The sequence below is a fragment of the Corvus brachyrhynchos genome, unplaced genomic scaffold (genome assembly GCF_000691975.1).
Source record: "Corvus brachyrhynchos isolate BGI_N302 unplaced genomic scaffold, ASM69197v1 scaffold116, whole genome shotgun sequence".
Taxonomy (NCBI): domain Eukaryota; kingdom Metazoa; phylum Chordata; class Aves; order Passeriformes; family Corvidae; genus Corvus; species Corvus brachyrhynchos.
The window spans coordinates 15,591,367-15,604,454 of record NW_008240221.1 but is presented as its reverse complement, the minus strand read 5'-3'; the positions used below and the strand labels follow the sequence as shown (position 1 = coordinate 15,604,454).

General features: G+C 41.0%; 1 protein-coding gene across 3 annotated transcripts in view; it reads right to left on the bottom strand.

The window, feature by feature from the left end:
• Nucleotides 1–13,088, bottom strand: part of TFAP2D (transcription factor AP-2 delta) — a 52,400-nt gene that overhangs the window by 28,907 nt on the left and 10,405 nt on the right. For all 3 annotated transcript variants that reach the window (XM_008641843.2, XM_017745080.1, XM_017745082.1), the window contains 2 exons: nucleotides 6,588–6,753; nucleotides 3,807–3,925 (listed from right to left, as the gene is read on the bottom strand). In XM_008641843.2, coding sequence (XP_008640065.1) covers nucleotides 3,807–3,925; nucleotides 6,588–6,753 — 285 coding nt within the window. The remainder of the gene's footprint in view (nucleotides 1–3,806; nucleotides 3,926–6,587; nucleotides 6,754–13,088) is intronic.

Sequence of the window (13,088 nt, the reverse complement as noted above, 5' to 3'; positions counted from 1 at the left end):
GTTAGTTACCTTGTTTCAATCTAAATTCAATCTAAAATCAAATTTCCCTGTGTGTATCCCCAGCTCCTTCCTCCTGCAGACACAAAGAGCAGGTCCTGGGAATCTTGGACTCTCCTTAAACCCAGCACATGGCTGTGCAGCTCCTGGCAGCGCTGCCTCTCCTCTGCTGTTTGCCAATTGACCAGAGAGCTTTGCCTGATGGAAAAGGACAGCTGCTGGAGCAGAATTGGCAGAGACAGCTCTGGAAAGCCTCGGTGGGGAGAGCAGCCGAGTACCTTGAAAGGTTTCTGTGGGCAGGTGCAAGGAGCGGTGTGAGGGTCCCCCGGGGCCAGCAAGAGTGAGAGCTGCTCCTATGCAGAGTGAAGGCAGGAGCTGTGTCCCCAGGAGAGGGACACTCGGCATCTGAACCTCCCACTCTCCTCGGCTGTGCCTCCTCCGGATGCTCTACCCAGCAGAAATGTTACTTAGGGGGAGGAGGGACAGGCGGGAGGTGGAAGGAAAGTTTATTCTATTTGTAGGGTGAGAGGGAGGAGGAACAAGTGGAAGGATATTTAAACAAAGGCTGGTGGGGGAGAAGTGTGACAGTTGAGAGCACGATGAAAAAAGCAACCACTGACCTATTTTTTCTCATGAGCTTTTGTCCCCAAATGATGAATGTCACTAATTCTGTGTCTAGGAAATTTAGTGTCTTAATCAGGTTTGACAGGAAAACAAACTCTAGCATTTTTTGTAAGTTTCCCTTTTTCTTATCTGATTGTTTTTAAATCGTTCATGCACTGCTTTTACCTGCATCTGCAATCACATTTATGTTTTGTCTCTAAGTGACCGATTCAAAAAGAAGGGGACATCTCCCCTCTTTTCACATCCTTCCTTGCTCCCACTGGAGATGCTTTTGACTCTTGAGCCTGCAGTAAAGCTTAGCCTTGGAAATACTAGTATTTATTGGAGGAGCCTTTATTTCACAGCTAATACGCAGGAATTTTCCTTGTGGAGCTCGCAAGAAAAATGACCCTTCCTTCCCTCTAGTCCAGGCACTAGAGGGCATCCCTCGCCTGCAGGTTACACAAAGATGTGTCCCCAAACTGCTCAGGAGAGTCCTGCAACACTGATTTCATTCTCCCTGTCCGCCTTTGCACTCGTGCTGATTTATGTGCATGACAAAAAGGACAGAACTGATCTGTCAAACAATTCCTACTTTGGGCTGCAGACGTCCCTACCAAAGACACTAAAGATGCAACCTGACCAAACCAACAGTAAACATCCTGCAGTGAAGCTAAACTCCAAAAGAAAGAAATTTGCAGAAAACAGGAGGCCACAGAATAATTTTCATAAAATCCGAACCTTCATGTGATGGCCACAGCCTAGAAATAAATTGCATTTCCTCGTTGAGTTTAACAGACTTCCCAAAGCTCAATGATTTTTGTATGTTTTACAGGAAGAGAAGTATTAGTCATGCCAGAGACTTTTGACATGGTTTTGGCCAAAAAACATAATAATCATGCAACAAATTTTGCCTTAATTTACATCACACAGATATTCAAGAGGTTGGCCACACTCCTACCTTAAAGAGATATTAAAACCTCAATATATTGAAGACTGTGAGGACCTTTAGTAATAATAAATTTAGAACTATCTAAAGAAGTCAAGAGTGACACAATCCTGGGTCCTTATGAGAGGTACACAGAGTGTACCTGATATTTTAGATATTTAATAAAACTAAAAAATTATTATTTCAATTTCTGTATTGATATCACACAGAAAAAGCTAATGTCGCTTTCTCTCTGGATTCTCTAAATCGCAGAATAAGCCTGTGGCCTTTCATTTCTGCCTCCTTCAGCAGCAGGAACCATTGAAGGATGGGTTTCCTTGATGAAGTTGTGCTGTAAGTTAGTTCCACCTGGAAGGAATATCTGCATGTCCAAAGTGAGAACAGCTTATACCACAAAGAATTCAATGAGCGCTGTCAAGTTTGACCCAGGATTAGTTACCCAGACAGGAAATGAGCTTCACTTAGTTTTCTGTTGGAATATTAACATGGTGGTGCCTTTCCCAAAAATTCTAGTAGATAAAATTCATGATTAACACATGCAGGCAAAAAGGTCTCTACCAAAGTGAGCTCACTCACATCAGTATTTATCTTTAGGACTCACAGCAAAGCAGTCCAAGAACAGAAGCAGCACCATAGGCTTGATATCAGGTTTGCTTTGAATAAAGGGCAGGGAGGTAGGCACAGCTCCATTCCTGGGAAACAGGAATCTAATCCTTACTTAAAGGTACTCAGCCTTCAATCCCAGGCCAGCAGCTGTTGGAGAGCCACCTCCCTCTTGGTCTCTTCTGATGAATGAATAACTGACCATATAGAATCCCAGAATCATGGAATGATCTGGGTTGGAAGAAACCTTAAAGATCATCTCAATCCAACCCCCTGCCATGAGCAGGGACACCTTCCACCAGACCAGGTTGCTCCAAGCCTTGTCCAACCTGGCCTTGAACACTTCCAGGGATGGAGTAGCCACAGCTTCTCTGGGCAGCCTGTGCCAGGGCCTCACCACCCTCACAGGGAAGAATTTCTTCCTAATTTCAGCTTTCAGTTTAAGCCATTGCTCTGTTTACTAATAAACACCAGCTGTATTTATTCTTCCCTGACATGAGATGCCTGAAGGTGGAAACAGCCCTTGCTCCTCTAACCTGGCACCTTTTCTAAGCTCCATTAGAGCTTTCTCTTGCAAGCAGGTGTGATATGGACACACATGTAGTTCAGAGCAGCCCCATTGGAGTTCCTTGTGCTCAGTGGCCCCTGAAAATATCACTCCCTTGTCATAAACGCTGACAACCTCCAGTGTTGAGGATTCAGTGCTATTTCAGCCTGGATGAGTCTCCATCCTTTGAGATAATAAAAAACTCACAAGGTCCTGAGCAAGCTCTTCTAATTGACCCTGCTTTGAGCAGGAGGATTGGCCTGGGAGACCACCAGAAGTGCCTTCCAGCCTCAATCCTTCTATAATTCTGTAATTCTGTGGTAATATGTGCTGAGACCTCAGCCTACTTGCCTAGATCTGTATGGACCTTTCAGGTTATGATCGTAGAAGGTATTGACCTTTAGGATGAGCTGAGTTCTGTCAGCATTAAGGAGGAGGGATCTGAAATTCCCAGAGCTGCTACTCACAGCCAGACAACAAACTGGGTACTTAGTGGATTCACCCAGAATAGAAGAGATGCAGGTAGAGTTTCTTCCCTTTGCCTGAGGGGTTTGAACCTGCATCTCCCAGCTGAAGGTTTGAAGAGCCTGGCAGTATTTGGTGAATGATATTTAAACAACAAATAAAGGCCAAGAAAGTATCTCCTGGGCCTGTCTAGATATTATCTGAAAACAGATTTCATTCATTTATGTGTGTGGGGAAAAGGCTTGTCTAAATATTATGTTTTCTTATGGGAGAAAAAAAATCATCACATTTTTGGACCAGCTCCAGGAAATTCACAAGTTTAAGAAAAAGAAAAAGGAAGATAAACAAACCCACTATAGAGTTGGTATAAGACATTAATCTCTCTCACAAGAACACTCGGATGATCGATTTGTAAGCACAAATCAATGATGAGGAAACTGCAGGACTAAGACACTTGCTGGGGGCCAAGATATCTCAGAATGAACTTCCATTTTGCCACTCACTCTGTCTATGGCTTTAGGCAAGTCAGATCTCTTTCTACAAAATACAGATTATGGAATTTAATCCTATAGCTGGAAAAGGTTGCATACAATGAAACATTTTAATTATGGTTATATTATATTGCAATATTAGAGACCCTACCTTCTACCAAGGAAGTCAAGAGTGTGACATTTGCTGCTTTTCTTCTTCCTGCAGGCAAATTGAGTCCCAGTCTGTCTAATTTTTCTCGCAAGCAGCGTCCTCCATTCTTGGATTTTGCCCTATCATGAGAGAACAGAAGGAAAGAGAGACACTTGTCATTATTCTGCACCTTTTTCCCATGTTAATATAAGCCTAGAAATTGTACATAATTTGCTAACAAATGTGTGGGGTAATGCCTGCAGTAGTGACACCAATGGGAAATATTTCAGAGCTGTGTTCTTAATGTCCTGCTTGATCTATGTGAGTCTTTAACATTGGTTCTTTGGCAGAGTTAAAGATTTTAATGCCTGTCATGGGGGCATCAGATCTTCAGGCAGCTTTCCACCTAGTGGAGCCCAGTGTCCTGATTAGGGCACAGAGCCTGGGTTTACAGTGACTAAATATAAATATTGACAGTGCACACACTTATATCTGATTTAACCAAGCCAGGTTCCAAAGACAAATTAGAGAGAAACATGACCTTCTAGAATTAGATTAAACAGATATCCACAATGAGTGGACTTCACCCATCTGGCTTGTCTCACTCTTAAAGGAGGCCAGATAGCTACTTAAATGTAGATGTCTATGTGGAACCCAGCTCTAACTATCCCCCTACAATTTATGTAGAGACTTGGGTACTCAGAAATGTTGTCTACAAAGCCCAAAACTTACAATGAATAAGGACAAGGCAATAGGAAATGCTGAAGCTAAGATCTCAGCCATCATTGGTTATCTGCGCCCCTATGCCAAACACCTACATCCTTTGTTCTCACAAAATGAGTCCTGGTGTGTCCCAGGGCTGCTTTTCTGCAGCACCTCAGTGTTTGAACCGTTTGAGATATATCCACTTATGCAGCAGACGTAGGTTCAAATTCTTCCTCAGCCTGAGGGAATTTTAACCTATGTCTTTCAGACAGATGCAGCAGACAGCTAACAGCAAATAACAAATGTTAAAATGCTTAAACAATGAGTAAAACAGGGACTGGAACCCAGATATCTCCCATCCCAAATGAATGACCTGTCCATTAAATAGGTAAGAGTCTACACCTTTGCTTTTTTACAACAAATACATAATTAACCCCAAACGAGATTGAGGGGCCCTCGGCTTAGAAAAAGTAATCACTAACTAAATATTTGGAGGTTCTGGTTCAATTTTCTTCAGGCAGAGGAAGGAACCAAACATGCAGTCATTTGGATATCTGTTTTTATGCATTAAGAAATACCACAACTTTGGCCACACTGTTTGTCAGGAAATATCTTCCGAAAAGAATTTTTTCTTTATTCAGAAGAACACTTTATTCCCAAAGCAAGCTGCTTGGGAAAATAGGTAACCAATGACTGCTGACAGGATGCAAAAACAAGCCTTCCGGATCTCAGGCAAACAATCAATGAGATTTTGTTTTCCTACATCTTTCCTAGTCAAATACAGAGTGTTTGAGCCTGTTCTCTAGCTGTGAAACCCTCAGTTACAAACTGACCAAATCTGTTCAATTGCACTCTTTGATTCATAAAACAGAATTAGCAGGCTGTGGGAAGTCCCTGGCTTTTGCAAACTCCTGAACCATGCCCAAGGTTAATTTGGGAGAGGAGATACTTAGTCTGGGTGAAAAACCTGTGGGGATCATTCAAGCATTTTAACAGAGGAGAGAAGGGAGCCCCCACATTCAAGTCGATGCCCTTGAATCCTTAATAGCTTGCACTGTATTGATGAAATCTACAGCATGAGTTTTTAAAGTGAAAATTAGCTGAAGGTTGTTTCTCTAGGATGAAGCAAATAGAGGGGAAAATTTTGGCAGATGTAGATTTTGGATTTCAATGCCTATAGAGGCAGTTAAATGAGACTTATGCCTTGAAAACAATTTGTGGTCTGCAGTCGTTATTCCCCAAGATGGCTCAAGACAGCTCTTGAATTCCTGCATCTCTCAGGCTGGTTTAAATGACTTTCAGTAGAAGCACGAGGATCAGTGTGGCCTTCAGTGCCAGCAGTGAAATAGCCGATGACTTTCCAGCTAGTTTTGATCAAAGGGTGTTCAAGCAGCTGATGCCATCTGAGCTGACGCCTCAGGGACACCACGACTTAGATATGCCTGGATGAATTACAGTTGCCTCCTAGTTTTCCTCTTGCAATGTGAGGTACAGTCTGCCCTTTTCCTTCTTTCTGCTCCTGCTCTCTGCAGGTGTCTGCTCTGGTCAGGGAAGGGTCAGAGGCAAAAGTTTGCCTAATTATTTGCTTATCCTCCAGTATTTCACAAAAAGAAAAGTAAACTCATCTTATTATGTGGCTTTTGTGGTCAAGAGACATGCAAAGAAAGGAAGAAAAAGGCATCACTACACCTCAGTGGGTTAGGTCTTTTTGTTGAGTGAGTGCTGTACCTATTCTTGGCAAAACAATTTGCTTTGAGATAGTTTCTCAGAAAGAATTTAGATTTGTATCTCTGGTGAAATTTTCCACACATTTAATTTCCTTTTTTTTTTTCTCAAAACAAGTCAAAGCAACATCTCTCCATGTCTGATGAGTAACTCAACAGAGGAGGTAAAAAAAAATCAGTTTGATGAAAGGTGTAAACTTCCTCATTTATTGAAAATTCCCCAGTGTTCCCTCCTGATCCATCCCCTTCTGTTTACCTCAAGTATCACCACCTATCCAAGTAGGTAAAGAGAATAGAGCATATCTGTTGAAAATAAAATAATTACAGCAATTACAGCATTGTCTAGGAGTAGTTATTCTCACCTTCAACTTACCTTCTCAAAATACCTCCGAGGAGGGAAGCGTTGAGGCATTCTGGGGGTGAAAGGCGCCTCTTCACCTCTGCAATGGTCACTTTGTACTTGGAAGTGGAGCTGAGCAGAGACAAACGCCCAGGAACAGAGCAGAACAGGTCGGTGGGGTTGACAACACAGGTGCCACCTACAATAAAAAGGAAATATTAGCGTGGGGTAAAACTTCATCTTCTGTGTTTTGACAAACTCAACCATGAAGAACAATTCTGTGGTTCTGTTGTGGTTGGTTTTGTTCAGGTTTGGTTTTTCTTATGGCGTGTGTGGTTTGGCTTTCTATAATATTATTGTTTTGAGAAAAATGAGTGTGTTGAAATTTCAGTGTGGGAACAGTGAAGTATTAGATTTCATAAGCTTCACAGTCAAAATACATCATTATGGCCATTTGATATCATTTGATTTCATGCTCTGAAAAAATTACCTATTATCACTAGTCTCTTCAGTCTAGTATGATTAAAAAAATAAGATTGAACCATCACTCACAATTTAAAAAAACACTGTTTGTGAAAAATTTAGGACATTGGTTCTAATGAGAAATGTTAATTCTCATAGCAGTGTTTAGGATTATGAAGATGCAAGAACACTATGGGTTTGCAGTGATTTTCAGCAAGAGCAGCTTTCCACACCTTTGAACTCATAAATTCCTTCCAAAGTTAGGTCAAATCCTCAGCTGATATTAACGATTGAAATCTATTGAGCTACATCAGTTTATCTCAGGTTAGTTCTGCAATTGTTTATTTCTTGACAGTGGCAATTACTTGGCCTGGGTCTAAAACTGCTGAATGATCACCAAATCTTTCAGTCAAGACTGTGATCAATAACTCCTCAGGCAAAACCGAGCTTTTAACTTAATATGAGAGAGAGAAAGAGAGAAAACTTTCTTTGCAACTGATCCAAGAGAGTAGAACAAACTCCCAGGGAGAGCAAGAAATAATCTTAAGGACTAACACATATTTTATCACCAAGCACAAAACACTTTTCTTTGACCTGCCTTCTCCAACCTGACTACAATAAAAATTTCTGTGGAAGAAATGAATCTTACCACTGCATGCACTCTTCATCCCTGAGGGAAAGGTGAGAAAAAAAAGAATGAGCTGCATATGACAGTGATATAAATATATAATTCAATGCACTACTAGAAGGAGTTCAGATGGTTTATGTGAGGATGATATAAAGACCTTCTTAGAGCACAATTAATCTGTGCTCATCATTCGTGCTTAGAGGAAACATATTGTACCTTTTAAGATACCCTGATAATTTCTTTTTTCCTGTGAACACCTTAATATTTTTTAACTACAAGAGTGCACTGTGTTACGCTTAAAAATTTTAGTTTCTAGCCTAAATTCTGTAATGAGAATAGAATAGAATAGAATGAAAATAAAAAGCTCATTTTAGACAAGATCCTACACCTTTCTCTTTATCATCTTACACGTGCAGCCCTCTTAAAATTAAGGTGACTCTGTTCCACTTCTCCCAGAGACAGACTGAAGGATGAACCTTCATTAAATGCAGACTATTTCTTGCTTACATAAGGCAAACAGAATTTCTTTCCAAATATTTCAGCTCTTGAAGGTATATTTAAACATTTGTGCTGACAGCAACACCAGAAAAGAACATCTCTTGGTATCAATCCCAGATGGGTGAGATCCTGACTCAGTACAGCAGGGTATTTTATGACTTCTAATTATGTTCCAGGGCAGATATTAGTGTCCACTTCTTAGACAGGATGTAGAGACAATTCATGCATCACCAAAATATAAACACATCAAGGGCACTGATGCACATTTTTCACAGCTCAAAGCTACAATTAATGAGCTCATACACTCAAACACAGAAATCTGGCGCCACACTCCTGAAATAATTTTGGATCTGTGTTGTTTTGGTGTGTTTGGGTTTTCTTTGGTGGATTTTTTTTTTTCCAGAAACCTGTAAATATTTTCAAGCAACATTTTCAAACTTCTGGTCTGTCAGGTACATTTGTGAAGAGCGTTAACACTGACTGGATCTGTTTGTTTGGCATCTGCTACACAATGCATATACACACGTGTATATATATATACGTGTCAAGAAAACAGTAGCACTGTGTACATATTTATTTACTTCAGTGAGTCTGTAGATTTTATAACGAGTGAGACTCTACTGAAATCAGTGTCAGATTAAAGTTCATCTCCTTGCCAGGTTAAGCCAGTATGTGCACCCTTTATGCCAGATAAATAATTGTTCCTTTATTCCAAAAACCTGTTACCCTGCAGCTGCTCCTACCCTAACCAGAATTTACTGAAACACTTCTCACTACTATTTAGTAGAAAGTTGCTTACAGTCTAGAATATTTTAAAATTTCATGCCTAAGCAGCATGATCTAAACCAAAGCAATTCCAGGTAAGCCAGGTATGGATTAAAAGTAAAAGAAATCAGCAAGTCTAGGTCATTTGCTTTCCAGAAACATGGGGAACAAGTAGCAAATTACAAGAAGATAAAATCTATTGCATAAAATTATTTCACTATATTAATTATTCATTGACACAGCAACAGAGAGCGGTGTGGTGCTTTCTAGATGAAGATATGTCTTTGTCACAAACTGTGTGCATTTTTGAAGGCATGAATTTCCTACCACAAATACCACCTTGGAGTGGAGACGGATGAGGTCCTGGCCTTTACACCATGTGGTAAACAGGAAAAGGAATGGAGGGCTGCTGGAAAGAGAGAGGAAAGGAGAAGGGCAGCCACACGGGAAGATGAAGGATTAGGTTTCTTGCCAAACACATGCTTCAGAGTATTCCTTCCTTCCTTCTGATCATGTGTTAGAGTGGACAAATGATTTTGTGAAGCAGCTTAACATGAAGACCACCACCACAAGACATATTTTAAGTTGAACTAAACAGCAGTGGCAACAACCAGCTTTTTTTCCCGTCAGCACAATGCCACTATGAGTGCTGTTGGAAAAGTCAATCCTCACTTAATTGTTAAGCCACTCCTGTCATAACAGTGTATTGAGAGGTGGGATGCTAAGACACCAGCAGAAGAAGCAGAAATAATGCCTCAAAGTGGAAATAATGCCTTTTGTGAGTCTAGCGATTCAACCTGGAGATCGCTATTCCTCTCAGCAGCTCTTACTGGCTTTGGAAATCTTTACAGACTGACTTCTGGTGACAGGATACATAGCACCCCCTCAGCTCATCAAATGAAGAGCCCCACATGCAGGAGCAGCAAAGCAATGTGCCCACAAGTGTGCATGAAGAAGGGAAAGCTGTGGCCCTTGCACCCTGACTCGTTATCCATGGCATTTGTCCTGCAGCAAAGCCAGAAAAAGGAAAAGGAGAGCAGGCAGACAGTGAGATAACTGGTAGGATCACCCAGCTGATTGCCTCCGCAGTTTTGGGCTCTGAGTACCACGTGAAATGGGCCTGTGAATGTTAAGAAGACTCTTTTTAGGACAACTGTTTATTCCCATAGGGAACTGATTACGTGGTGTGGTCTGACTTCATCTGCTGCCATAAGATACTATTTTGGAGTTGACTGTAAATGGTGATGGTTGTGCTCTTACAGCCACAGAGGTCTGAAAACACAGGCAGGACAAGATTTAGTTGAAAGGAGAATTATATTTTATATTGCAACAGATAGATTAGGGAAAAAAATGAAAGAAGGGAAGATTTCAGGCACTCGAACCCTTCTTTAAGGCTTCTCTTTCATCCAACTCTATTCAGTTTCTTCTTTATTCATAGCAGAGTTTTACTCTCTGATCTATCATTTTCATGTGGATTCAATTAATACAATTGGTCACAAGATAAAAATGGGTGGGAAAGAGCGATGCTTTGTGCAGCTGACCTCATCTAGGCGAGAGACCAAGGGCCCAAAACTGCTGTATACTGAATCCCCAAAGCACCTCAAGAGATTATATGTAACCTGATGTAGTTAAAGATGTTCCTGCTCGTTGCAAAGGGTTGGACTAGATGACCTTTAAAGGTCTCTTCCAACACAAAATAGTCTATGATTCTAAGCTATGATTATTTTCAAGTGGCCTGAGGGAGAGGAATGACAAAATACTAAGTTCATTTTTATTAGTTTACTTTGGGGGCCCAATCCTTTTCCTTCTAACCGACTGGTTCATGCTCAAAACAGTGTCCTCTTCATGAGAATTGTGCTTTTGCTTTGTTTCCCAAGCCTAGAACAAACAAAAGTTAGGCTATGGGATGCTGGAAAAGGTAGTCAGAGCAAACATTGGGAGACTCTTTTCCTTTCCTTATTCCCATTTCCCCATCAAATAGCACATGTCAGTACAAAATGCCAACACAAGCTGATGATGGGTTGTGCGGATGACAGCGGGGAGAACAGAGTCATGCTCTACCCCACCCATCTTGTCAACACAATGAAAATCGCAATAATGCACGTGGCGAGGAGAGCTTGGTCTGTTTTGGTTGCAGGTTCCCTTTGTACAGATGAAAAGAACAATAGGGTGGCTGGAGGTGGTGGTTTATTCTGATTAAGTCACTCAGGCACTTGCTGAAAGGCAAAGCTCCCTTACAACATCAGAGTTAAGTATTTGTGCATCCTTTGACTGGTAAAACCAATATTCTAAAATATTTTTTATACTTTTCATAAACAATGGGGGTTTTTTTCATCAGGAATGAGAGAGAGAAATGTCTGTGGATGTCACTAGATGGTTATTACACTTTAAATACAAATATTTTTTTTAAATGTGTGTCTATAATTTTGTATATCCTAACATCTGCAAATTCATTTTGTACTTGTTAATTGTAACACCCACAGTATGATAAGTGTTTTATATTCATTCAATACAACATAGTCCCTTTCTCCAAGATATTCACCTGTAAATGTCATGCACCTGTGTAAGGAAACATCATAATACACTGGTGACAACAGTGCAGAAGTGCTGCTTATTTTGTTTTTCAGGATACACACATTTGTGTACTTGTGTACATTATTAAGTATAATCACGCCTGAATGTCGACAGATTGATCTTATATAAAATATTAATAGCACACTATGCTTTTTATTAGTCTATTATTGATATCTACAGGTGCTGTTTGTGGGAGCCTCCAGCTTATAGTATATTTTCTGCCCTGTGCTGAAATTCTGTCAAGTTTACAGTACGTTACAAAATGAAGACATTAGAATCTGCCTCTCCTTAGCTTTTTTCCCCCCTATCATGTAGCAAATGTAAGCAAGCAGTTATCAGTACAGATTTTATGAGTACTACTTAATCCCATCTTCAGTTCCAAAATGTCTATAAGCAATTTAAAATGTTCTCCAAATTATCCTCACATGACCCAGTCATTAATATCAGGAGCTAAATATTCAAAACTCTAAAACTCATCTACATTTGTCAGGAAAAATAGAAAGTACTGCTATTTTTTTTTTTTTTTTTTTTTTTTTTTTTTTTTTACGGTTATTCTTTTGGTTTCATTTAAGTTAACAAACTTTGCATCACATAGTAGCCAAGTAAAACCAGCTCATTCCACGAACAGAAACAATTCCAAGATGTCCCTCACTACAACATTCATGCCAGGAAAACAAAGACATGCCTGCATGCACAGAACATGAGGAATTTTTAGACATAAACCAAAAGATTCAGAAAGAGTGAGGGTATCACCAGCAGTTTTTAAGACCAGCCTCTTACTTACACCGTGTTTTTAAGGATATTAACAGCTGTAAGAGTTTAAGTCTAAACAAGGTTTAAGAAATAGGTTAGGGTAAGCAAGGTGGAAAACAGAGTAATACAAATAAGTGGGGCTGTTACAGGAAACCAACTTTAAAGATTGTATGAACATGTAAAAAAATCTCATGCCCCCAGGACCAGCCCTCCATTATCGAGGTGTGTCAGCAGTGACACAGGAGAAATTCTGCAGCTCCTGGGCTGGCGGATAAGATCCAAACCAGAGCCAAAAGGAAAGATATCTGCTCCATTCCTCTTTCCCATACACAAGCCACAGGAACTAACCAGCACTTTCCAATGCCTCTCCAGTCTCTCTGTGCCAGTGGCTTGGGAAAACCGCTGAGTGCTGCTGGCGAGTGCTTTCGACACTGCTGGCTCCTGCAGGACAAAGGCTTGGGCAGACTGTGTGCGGTGTGGGTTGTGCGTGTGAAGGTGTGGTAAAGGTTTGAGGCTCTGCCCGAGGCGTCCCAGGAGTGGGGCAGAGTGAGGGATGTTGAAGGGGGAATCTGTCTCAGGAACCACTGGCTGGCTATGTGTGTCCTGTATGTGTTGTGTGTTTGCTGTGTGTCCACTTGTCGTGTGCTCTTACACACTTCACTCCCAGCCTGTGTGCCTGAGTTTATGGGATTCCAAGGGCAGCTCTGTGCACATCCCGCGTGTGCCTGGTTCCAAAATCTCCGCTGAGGCAGGCAAAGCTGGGACTGTGCAGATCACAACACCCCACAGCTCGAAATGGAGCGAAGTGAGATAGAAAAGATACAATACACAGCTTCTATCTCAGCAGGCATGAG